The sequence below is a fragment of the Heptranchias perlo genome, unplaced genomic scaffold (assembly GCF_035084215.1).
Source record: "Heptranchias perlo isolate sHepPer1 unplaced genomic scaffold, sHepPer1.hap1 HAP1_SCAFFOLD_65, whole genome shotgun sequence".
Taxonomy (NCBI): Eukaryota; Metazoa; Chordata; class Chondrichthyes; order Hexanchiformes; family Hexanchidae; genus Heptranchias; species Heptranchias perlo.
Window position 1 is genome coordinate 128,864 of NW_027139677.1, and position 13,465 is coordinate 142,328.

At 48.3% G+C, this 13,465-nt stretch overlaps 1 protein-coding gene across 1 annotated transcript in view; it reads right to left on the reverse strand.

The window, feature by feature from the left end:
* Nucleotides 1–912: 912 nt before the first annotated feature.
* LOC137318095 (probable G-protein coupled receptor 139) overlaps nucleotides 913–13,465 on the reverse strand; it is a 51,394-nt gene continuing 38,841 nt past the window's right edge. The window contains exon 2 of the mRNA XM_067981070.1: nucleotides 913–1,814. Within this exon, the coding sequence (XP_067837171.1) occupies nucleotides 913–1,814 (902 nt within the window). The remainder of the gene's footprint in view (nucleotides 1,815–13,465) is intronic.

Consider the following 13,465-nt stretch of genomic DNA (forward strand, 5'->3'; position numbering starts at 1 on the left):
ACCCAGTTTGTAATGCGGGAAGTAATCTGACCCAGTGTGTAATGTGGGAAGTAATCTGACCCGGTTTGTAATGTGGGAAGTAATCTGACCCAGTTTGTAATGCGGGAAGTAATCTGACCCGGTTTGTAATGTGGAAAGTAATCTAACCCGGTTTGTAATGTGGGAAGTAATCTGACCCGATTTGTAATGTGGGAAATAATCTGACCCGGTTTGTAATGTGGGAAGTAATCTGACCCAGTGTGTAATGTGGGAAGTAATCTGACCCAGTGTGTCATGTGGGAAGTAATCTGACCCGGCTTGTAATGTGGGAAATAATCCGACCCGGTTTGTAATGTGGGAAGTAATCTGATCCAGTCAGTAATGTGGGAAGTAATCTGACCCGGTTTATAATGTGGGAGGTAATCTGACCCGGTTGGTAATGTGGGAAGTAATCTGACCCGGTATGTCATGTGGGAAGTAATCTGACCCGGTTTGTAATGTGGGAAGTAATCTGACCTAGTTTGTAATGTGGGATGTAATCCGAGCTGGTTTGTAATGTGGGAGGTAATCTGACCCAGTTTGTAATGTGGGAAGTAATCTGACCCGGGTTGTAGTGTGGGAAGTAATCTGACCCGGGTTGTAATGTGGGAAGTAATCTGACCCGGGTTGTAGTGTGGGAAGTAATCTGACCCGGGTTGTAATGTGGGAAGTAATCTGACCCGGGTTGTAATGTGGGAAGTAATCTGACCCGGGTTGTAATGTGGGAAGTAATCTGACGCGGGTTGTAATGTGGGAAGTAATCTGACCCGGGTTGTAATGTGGGAAGTAATCTGACGCGGGTTGTAATGTGGGAAGTAATCTGACCCGGGTTGTAATGTGGGAAGTAATCTGACGCGGGTTGTAATGTGGGAAGTAATCCGCGGTTGGAATTCATTATTTCACAATTTTACCAATTACACGAAGGGGACATTTGATCACATTCTTCAACTCCTCTCTGAATTTAGTCTGGGTCACCGCATAAATACATGTGTTCGTGCAGCAACTCGAAACCTGCAACATATATGCAGTTTGCTGGAAGATATAAACCGGGTCGTGCGGACCGGCAGAGTCATAGTAATTTGCGATTTGATAGTGAAGAAATTGCACAACATACGCCAGCCATAACAGGATGAAGCTGCCGGATATGCTGATGAGTAAAACGATGGATTTTTTCCGGTTCTCCATCGTTCGGTCACTTTGTTTCGCTCTGTTGATGCTGAGCTGAAATCCCCTGCGGACTCGACTGGCCACTAAAATGTGTCTGACAGTCAAAGCATTGAACAGCAGAATCAAAATGAATGGTAGAACAGGGGTTAAAACGGTGTCAAGCCAGTCAAATGCTATCCAGCCCGGTAAGGTATAATAACCTGATATTATTTGGCAGTTCCACGATACACCATCAGCTACATATTCAGGCTCATTAGCAAAGTACCGAGGAATCTGTCTGGAGAAACTCAGCGCAATCACCGTTGTTATGACCCCAGTTGCGACTTTCTCTGTGCAGTAACTCGTTTTCAGCTTCGGACAACAAATGGCCAGCAGCCGGTCGAAGGTGAAAGCGACTGTTAGCCACACGGAGCAGTCTGTCGCCGCGTAAATCAGGACGGCGTGGACACTGCATACGGGAGTAATCTCCAGGAACGAACCTGGAAAATAATAACGGCTAACGCGATACAAAATCACTTCGGCGATAATGACCAGTAGATCCGCCGCTGCCATGGCCACCAGGTAGCGAGTGATGCAGGTGGAGAGTCCGCATTTTCCTCGGGACAGGATCACAATCGCCAATAGATTAACTGCAAGAATAAAAATGTGTCTTATCGATCAAATTACATTTATAGAACAAAACCAAAATCAGAATTCAAATTAGACCATTGCAGTGGGATTTATAGACAAACTAACCATTCCCTATAGTTTCAACGTGGTTATGCAGAGCCTTAGTGAGACAACACCAGGAGTATTGTGTGCAGTTTTGGTCTCCTTACATAAGAAAGGATATACTTGCCATAGAGGGAGTGCAGCGAAGGTTCACCAGACTGATTCCTGGGATGGCGGGATTGTCGTATGAGGAGAGATTGGGTCGACTAGGCCTATATTCACTCGAGCTTAGAAGAATGAGAGGGGATCTCATTGAAACATATAAAATTCTGACAGAGCTGGACAGGCTGGATGCAGGGAGGATGTTTCCCCTGGCTGGGGGGTCCAGAACGAGGGGTCACAGTCTCAGGATACTGGGTAGGACATTTAGGACTGAGATGAGGAGAAATTTCTTCACTCAGAGGGTGGTGAACCTGTGGAATTCTCTACCACAGAAGGCTGTGGAGACCAAGTCACTGAATATATTTAAGAAGGAGCTAGATAGATTTCTAGACACAGAAGGCATCAAGAGGAATGGGGAGAGAGCGGGAATATGGTATTGAGAGAGAGGATCAGCAATGATCATATTGAATGGCGGAGCAGGCTCGAAGGGCCGAATGGCCTACTCCTGCTCCTATTGTCTAGGTTCCTATGTTGGGGGAATTGGAATGTTGGGGATGGTGTGAAACAGGATAATTGAAATTGGCCGCCTCTTATATCCCCTGCCCGATTTCTTCCCTCCATTGACTTCAATGCACAGGAAAATACAACGTGGTGGATAATAGGCGGATAATGGGGGGATAATGGCAGATAATGAGTGGATAATGGGTGGATAATGGGCGGATAATGGGGGGATAATGGTTGGATAATGAGTGGATAATGGGGGGATAATGGTGGGATAATGGGTGGATAATGGGGGGATAATGGTGGGATAATGGGTGGATAATGAGTGGATAATGGGCAGATCTTGGGCGGATAATGGGGGGATAATGGTGGGATAATGGGTGGATAATGGTGGGATAATGGGTGGATAATGAGTGGATAATCGGCGGATCTTGGGCGGATAATGGGGGGATAATGGGGGGATAATGGGGGATAATCGGCGGATAATGGGGGGATAATAGCAGATAACGAGTGGATAATGGGGGGATAATGGGCGGATAATGTTGGGATAATGGGCGGAACTCGGGCGGATAATGGGTGGATAATGAATGGATAATGGTTGGATAATGGGCGGAAAATGGTGGGATAATGGATGGATAATGAGTGGATAATGGGCGGATCTTGGGCGGATAATGGGGAGTAATGGGCGGATAATGGGGATAATGGGCGGATAATGGGGGGATAATGGGTGTATAATGGGCGGAAAATGGGGGATAATGGTTGGATAATGAGGGATAATGGGCGGATAATGGGGATAATGGGTGGATAATGGGGATAATGGGTGGATAATGGGGGATAATGGGTGGATAATGGGGATAATGGGTGGATAATGGGGGATAATGGGTGGATAATGAGGGATAATGGGGGGATAATGGGGATAATGGGGGGATAATGAGGATAATGGGTGGATAATGGGGGATAATGGGTGGATAATGAGGGATAATGGGCGGATAATGGGCAGATAATGGGGGGATAATGGGTGGATAATGAGTGGATAATGGGGGGATAATGGGCAGATAATGGGGGATAACGGGGGGATAATGAGTGGATAATGGGGGATAATGGGCAGATAATGGGGGATAATGGGTGCATAATGAGTGAATAATGGGGGGATAATGGGCAGATAATGGGTGGATAATGGGTGGATAATGGGGATAATGGGTGGATAATAGGGGATAATGGGTGGATAATGGGGGGATAATGGGGGGATAATGGGTGGATAATGGGGGGATAATGGGGGGATAATGGGTGGATAATGGGGATAATGGGTGGATAATGGGTGGATAATGGGGATAATGGGTGGATAATGGGGGATAATGGGTGGATAATGGGGGGATAATGGGTGGATAATGGGGATAATGGGTGGATAATGGGGATAATGGGTGGATAATGGGGGATAATGGGTGGATAATGGGGGATAATGGGGGGATAATGGGGGATAATGGGGATAATGGGTGGATAATGGGGGGATAATGGGTGGATAATGGGGGGATAATGGGTGAAGCATTGGTGGATAATTCAATATCGCCCATTCCATACCATCACCCAAAGTTAAAATGATTCTCTTCATAAATAGGCCAGGTTCTTTTCCAGAATTTATAGTTTTGTTACTAAATTCGGTGACAGGAAAAGTATCTGAGTCTGAAACTGGAAATGGACCAGGACACAAATCAGGATCGTACTCGCCGACCGTTTCACCACACACCCAAAAATCAGAACTATTGAGGTCAAAGTAACTGAATACTGGACGGAGTGTACAACAAACCATCCATACCCACACCGCCCGCTCTGCGACCCCGCCCATTGACTGTATAACAAACCACCCATACCCACACCGCCCGCTCTGCGACCCCCCATTGATTGTATAACAAACCACCCATACCCACACCGCCCGCTATGTGACCCCGCCCATTGATTGTATAACAAACCACCCATACCCACACCGCCGGCTCTGTGAACCCCCATTGACTGTATAATAAACCATCCATAACCACACCGCCCGCTCTGTGACCCCGCCCATTGATTGTATAACAAACCATCCATACCCACACCGCCCGCTCTGTGACCCCGCCCATTGACTGTATAACAAACCATCCATACCCACACCGCCCGCTCTGCGACCCCGCCCATTGACAGTATAACAAACCACCCATACCCACACCGCCCGCTCTGTGACCCCGCCCATGGACGGTATAACAAACTACCCATACCCACACCGCCCGCTCTGTGAACCCCCCATGGACTGTATAACAAACCACCCATACCCACACCGCCCGCTCTGTGACCCCGCCCATTGACGGTATAACAAACCACCCATACCCACACCGCCCGCTCTGCGACCCCCCATTGACTGTATAACAAACCATCCATACCCACACCGCCCGCTCTGTGACACCGCCCATTGACTGTATAACAAACCACCCATACCCACTCCGCCAGCTCTGTGACCCCGCCCATTGACTGTATAACAAACCACCCATACCCACTCCGCCCGCTCTGTGACCCCGCCCATTGACTGTATAACAAACCACCCACACCCACACCGCCCGCTCTACGACCCCGCCCATTGACTGTATAACAAACCACCCATACCCACACCGCCCGCTCTGCGACCCCGCCCATTGACTGTATAACAAACCACCCATACCCACACCGCCCGCTCTGCGACCCCGCCCATTGACTGTATAACAAACCACCCATATCCACACCGCCCGCTCTGTGAACCCCCATTGACTGTATAACAAACCACCCATACCCACACCGCCCGCTCTGCGACCCCGCCCATTGACTGTATAACAAACCACCCATACCCACACCGCCCGCTCTGCGACCCCGCCCATTGATTGTATAACAAACCACCCATACCCACACCGCCCGCTCTGCGACCCCGCCCATTGACTGTATAACAAACCACCCATACCCACACCGCCCACTCTGTGAACCCCCATTAACTGTATAACAAACCATCCATACCCACACCGCCCGCTCTGTGACCCCGCCCATTGACTGTATAACAAACCACCCATACCCACACCGCCCGCTCTGTGACCCCGCCCATTGACTGTATAACAAACCACCCATACCCACACCGCCCGCTCTGTGACCCCGCCCATGGACTGTATAACAAACCATCCATACCCACACCGCCCGCTCTGTGACCCCGCCCATTGATTGTATAACAAACCACCCATACCCACACCGCCCGCTCTGTGACCCCGCCCATTGACTGTATAACAAACCACCCATACCCACACCGCCCGCTCTGTGACCCCGCCCATGGACTGTATAACAAACCACCCATACCCACACCGCCCGCTCTGTGACCCCGCCCATTGACTGTATAACAAACCACCCATACCCACACCGCCCGCTCTGTGACCCCGCCCATGGACTGTATAACAAACCACCCACACCCACACCGCCCGCTCTGTGACCCCGCCCATGGACGGTATAACAAACCACCCATACCCACACCGCCCGCTCTGCGACCCCCCATTAACTGAATAACAAACCATCCATACCCACACCGCCCGCTCTGTGACCCCGCCCATTGACTGTATAACAAACCACCCATACCCACTCCGCCCGCTCTGTGACCCCGCCCATTGACTGTATAACAAACCACCCATACCCACTCCGCCCGCTCTGTGACCCCGCCCATTGACTGTATAACAAACCACCCATACCCACACCGCCCGCTCTGCGACCCCGCCCATTGACTGTATAACAAACCACCCATACCCACTCCGCCCGCTCTGCGACCCCCCATCGACTGTATAACAAACCAGCCATACCCACACCGCCCGCTCTGTGACCCCGCCCATTGACTGTATAACAAACCACCCATACCCACACCGCCCGCTCTGTGACACCGCCCATTGACTGTATAACAAACCACCCATGCCCACACCGCCCGCTCTGCGACCCCGCCCATTGACTGTATAACAAACCACCCATACCCACACCGCCCGCTCTGCGACCCCGCCCATTGACTGTGTAACAAACCATCCATACCCACACCGCCCACTCTGTGAACCCCCCATGGACTGTAAAACAAACCACCCATACCCACACCGCCCGCTCTGTGACCCCGCCCATGGACGGTATAACAAACCACCCATACCCACACCGCCCGCTCTGTGACCCCCCCATTGACTGTATAACAAACCACCCATACCCACACCGCCCGCTCTGTGACCCCGCCCATGGACTGTATAACGAACCACCCATTCCCACACCGCCCGCTCTGTGACCCCGCCCATTGACTGTATAACAAACCACCCATACCCACACCGCCCGCTCTGTGACCCCCGCATTGACTGTATAACAAACCACCCATACCCACACCGTCCACTCTGTGACCCCGCCCATTGATTGTATAACAAACCACCCATACCCACACCGCCCGCTCTGTGACCCCCCCCCCATTGACTGTATAACAAACCACCCATACCCACTCCGCCCGCTCTGTGACCCCGGCCATTGATGTATAACTAACCACCCGTACCCACACCGTCCGCTCTGTGACCCGCCATGGACTGTATAACAAACCACCCATACCCACACCGCCCGCTCTGTGACCCCGCCCATGGACTGTATAACAAACCACCCATACCCACACCGCCCGCTCTGTGACCCGCCATGGACTGTATAACAAACCATCCATACCCACACCGCCTGAGGGAGAAAATAAATTATGAGAGTAAACTTGCAGGAAATATAAAAACTGACAGTTAAAGCTGCTACAAGTATATAAAAAGGAAGAGGGTCGCTAAAGTAAACATTGTTCCCTTAGAGGATGAGACTAGGGAAATAATATTGGAAAACAAGTGAACGGCAGAGGAATTGAACAGATATTTTGTATCTGTCTTCACAGTAATAATATACCAATAATAGTAGAACATCAAGGGGCAAAGGGGAGGGAGGAACTAAAAACAATCACTACCACTGGAGAAAAAGTACTAGGTAAACTAATGGGTCTAAAGGCTGACAAGTCCCCTGGACCTGATGGCTTGCATCCGAGGGTCTTAAAGGAAGTGGCTACAGAGATAGTGGATGCATTGGTTGTAATCTTCCAGAATTCAGTAGAAAGGTCCCAGTGGATTGGAAAACCGCAAACGTAACACCCCTATTCAAGAAGGGAGTGAGACAGAAAGCAGGTAACTATAGACCAGTTAGCCTAACATCTGTCATTGGGAAAATGCTAGAATCCATTATTAAGGAAGTAGTAGAGGGCATTTGGAGACTCATAATACAATCAAGGAGAGTCAACATGGTTTTATGAACGGGAAATCGTTTCTGACAAATTTATTAGAGTTCTTTGAGGAAGTAACGGGCAGGATGGATAAAGGGGAACCAATGGATGCAGTATATTTGGATATCCAAAAGGCATTCGATAAGGTGCCACATAAAAGATTACTGCACAACATAAGAGCTCATGGTTTTGGGAGTAATATACTGGCATGGATAGAGGATTGGCTAACGAACGGAAAACAAAGAGTCGGGATAAAAGGGTCATTTTCAAAATGGCAATCTGTAACTAGTGGGGTGCCGCAGGACTCAGTGCTGGGGCCTCAACTATTTACAATATATATCAATGACTTGGATGAAGGAACAGAGTGTCTTGTGACCAAATTTCCTGATGATACAAAGATAGGTGGAAAAGCAAGTTGCGATGAGGACACAAAGTGTCCACAAAGGGATATTGACAGGTTAAGCGAATGGACAAAAATTTGGCAGATGGAATATAATGTGGGAAAATGTGAAGTCATCCACTTTGGGAGGAAAAATAATAAAGTAAACTATTATTTGAATGGAGAAATGCTACAAAATGGTGCCGTGCAGAGGGATCTGGGTGTTCTCGTACATGAAACACAAAAAGTCAACATACAGGTGCAGCAGGTAATCCAGAAGGCAAACGGAATATTAGCCTTTATTTCTATAAGGGGATGGAATATAAAAGCAGGGAAGTCATACTACAACTGTGCAGGGTGCTGGTGAGACCACACCTGGAATACTGCGTACAGTTCTGGTGCCCTTATTTAAGGAAGGACATACTTGCATTGGAGGCATTTCAGAGATGGTACACTAGGTTGATTCCGGGTATGGAAGGGTTGTCTTACGAGGAAAGATTGAACAGGTTGGGTCTATACTCATTGGAGTTTAGAAGAATGAGAGGAGACCTTATTGAAACATACAAGATTCTGAGGGGACTCGATAGGGTAGATGCTGAGAGGATGTTACCCCTCATGGGGGAATCTAAAACTAGGGGGCATAGTCTCAGAATAAGGGGTCGCTCATTTAAGGTGGAAATGAGGAAGAATTTCTTCTCCCAGAGGCTTGTTAATCTTTGGAATTCTTTACCCCAAAAAGCTGTGGAGGCTGAGTCATTGAATACATTCAAGGCTGAGTTAGACACATTTTTGATCAGCAAGGGAGTCAAAGGATATGGAGAAAGGGCGGGAAAGTGGAGTTGAGGTAAAAATCAGATCAGCCATGATCTCATTGAATGGCGGGAGCAGGGTCGAGGGGCCGAATGGCCCACTCCTGCTCCTATCTCTTATGGTCTTATGGTCTTACCTCAATAGAGCTGAATATTGTACATGTCGTATAATGGTCAGAGCTGAATATTGTACATGTGCTATAATGTTCAGAGCTGAATATTGTACATGTGGTATAATGGTCAGAGCTGAATATTGTACATGTCGTATTATGGTCAGGGGTGAATGTTGTACATGTCGTATTATGGTCAGAGGTGAATATTGTACATGTACTATAATGGTCAGAGGTGAATATTGTACATGTCGTATTATGGTCAGAGGTGAAAATTGTACAAGTGGTATAATGGTCAGAGCTGAATATTGAACATGTGCTATAATGGTCAGAGCTGAATAGTGTACATGTCGTATTCACACAGGATCACACCAACACCATTCACAAAGGATCACACCAACACCATTCACAGGATCACACCAACATCATTCACACAGGATCACACCAACACCATTCACAGGATCACACCAACACCATTCACAGGATCACACCAACACCATTCACAGGATCACACCAACACCATTCACACAGGATCACACCAACACCATTCACAGGATCACACCAACACAATTCACACAGGATCACACCAACACCATTCACACAGGATCACACCAACACCATTCACAGGATCACACCAACACCATTCACAGGATCACACCAACACCATTCACACAGGATCACACCAACACCATTCACACAGGATCACACCAACACCATTCACAGGATCACACCAAGACCATTCACAGGATCACACCAACACCATTCACACAGGATCACACCAACACCATTCACAGGATCACACCAACACCATTCACACAGGATCACACCAACACCATTCACACAGGATCACAGCAACACCATTCACAGGATCACACCAACACCATTCACAGGATCACACCAACACCATTCACAGGATCACACCAACACCATTCACACAGGATCACATCAACACCATTCACAGGATCACACCAACACCATTCACAGGATCACACCAACACCATTCACAGGATCACACCAACACCGTTCACAGGATCACACCAACACCATTCACACAGGATCACACCAACACCATTCACAGGATCACACCAACACCATTCACAGGATCACACCAACACCATTCACACAGGATCACACCAACACCATTCACAGGATCACACCAACACCATTCACACAGGATCACACCAACACCATTCACAGGATCACACCAACACCATTCACAGGATCACACCAACACCATTCACACAGGATCACACCAACACCATTCACAGGATCACACCAACACCATTCACAGGATCACACCAACACCATTCACAGGATCACACCAACACCATTCACACAGGATCACACCAACACCATTCACACAGGATCACACCAACACCATTCACAGGATCACACCAACACCATTCACAGGATCACACCAAAACCATTCACAGGATCACACCAACACCATTCACACAGGATCACACCAACACCATTCACAGGATCACACCAACACCATTCACACAGGATCACACCAACACCATTCACAGGATCACACCAACACCATTCACAGGATCACACCAACACCGTTCACACAGGATCACACCAACACCATTCACAGGATCACACCAACACCATTCACACAGGATCACACCAACACCATTCACAGGATCACACCAACACCATTCACAGGATCACACCAACACCACTCACAGGATCACACCAACACCATTCACACAGGATCACACCAACACCATTCACAGGATCACACCAACACCATTCACAGGATCACACCAACACCATTCACACAGGATCACACCAACACCATTCACAGGATCACACCAACACCATTCACACAGGATCACACCAACACCATTCACACAGGATCACACCAACACCATTCACACAGGATCACACCAACACCATTCACAGGATCACACCAACACCATTCACAGGATCACACCAACACCATTCACAGGATCACACCAACACCATTCACAGGATCACACCAACACCATTCACAGGATCACACCAACACCATTCACAGGATCACACCAACACCATTCACAGGATCACACCAACACCATTCACAGGATCACACCAACACCATTCACAGGATCACACCAACACCATTCACAGGATCACACCAACACCATTCACAGGATCACACCAACACCATTCACAGGATCACACCAACACCATTCACACAGGATCACACCAACACCATTCACAGGATCACACCAACACCATTCACAGGATCACACCAACACCATTCACAGGATCACACCAACACGATTCACAGGATCACACCAACACCATTCACAGGATCACACCAACACCATTCACACAGGATCACACCAACACCATTCACACAGGATCACACCAACACCATTCACACAGGATCACACCAACACCATTCACAGGATCACACCAACACCATTCACAGGATCACACCCACACCATTCACAGGATCACACCAACACCATTCACAGGATCACACCAACACCATTCACACAGGATCACACCAACACCATTCACAGGATCACACCAACACCATTCACACAGGATCACACCAACACCATTCACAGGGTCACACCAACACCATTCACAGGATCACACCAACACCATTCACAGGATCACACCAACACCATTCACAGGATCACACCAACACCATTCACAGGATCACACCAACACCATTCACAGGATCACACCAACACCATTCACAGGATCACACCAACACCATTCACACAGGATCACACCAACACCATTCACAGGATCACACCAACACCATTCACACAGGATCACACCAACACCATTCACACAGGATCACACCAACACCATTCACAGGATCACACCAACAACATTCACACAGGATCACACCAACACCATTCACACAGGATCACACCCACACCATTCACAGGATCACACCAACACCATTCACAGGATCACACCAACACCATTCACACAGGATCACACCAACACCATTCACACAGGATAACACCAACAACATTCACAGTATCAAACCAACAACATTCACACAGGATCACACCAACACCATTCACAGGATCACAGCAACACCATTCACACAGGATCACACCAACACCATTCACACAGGATCACACCAACACCATTCATACAGGATCACACCAACACCATTCACAGGATCACACCAACACCATTCACACAGGATCACACCAACACCATTCACAGGATCACATCAACACCATTCACACAGGATCACACCAACACCATTCACACAGGATCACACCGACACCATTCACAGGATCACACCAACACCATTCACACAGGATCACACCAACACCATTCACACAGGATCACACCAACACCATTCATACAGGATCACACCAACACCATTCACAGGATCACACCAACACCATTCACACAGGATCACACCAACACCATTCACAGGATCACATCAACACCATTCACACAGGATCACACCAACACCATTCACACAGGATCACACCCACACCATTCACACAGGATCACACCAACACCATTCACAGGATCACATCAACACCATTCACAGGATCACACCAACACCATTCACAGGATCACACCAACACCATTCACACAGGATCACACCAACACCATTCACAGGATCACACCAACACCATTCACAGGATCACACCAACACCATTCACAGGATCACACCAACACCATTCACAGGATCACACCAACACCATTCACAGGATCACACCAACACCATTCACAGGATCACATCAACACCATTCACACAGGATCACACCAACAACATTCACAGGATCACACCAACACCATTCACAGGATCACAACAACATCATTCACACAGGATCACACCGACACCATTCACAGGATCACACCAACACCATTCACAGGATCACACCGACAGAATTCACACAGGATCACACCAACACCATTCACAGGATCACACCAACACCATTCACAGGATCACACCAACACCATTCACATGATCACACCAACACCATTCACAGGATCACACCAACACCATTCACAGGATCACACCAACACCATTCACAGGATCACATCAACACCATTCACAGGATCACACCAACACCATTCACAGAGGATCACACCAACACCATTCACACAGGATCACACCAACACCATTCACAGGATCACACCAACACCATTCACAGGATCACACCAACACCATTCACAGGATCACACCAACACCATTCACAGGATCACACCAACACCATTCACACAGGATCACACCAACACCATTCACAGGATCACACCAACACCATTCACACAGGATCACACCAACACCATTCACAAGATCACACCAACACCATTCACACAGGATCACACCCACACCATTCACAGGATCACACCAACACCATTCACAGGATCACACCAACACCATTCACAG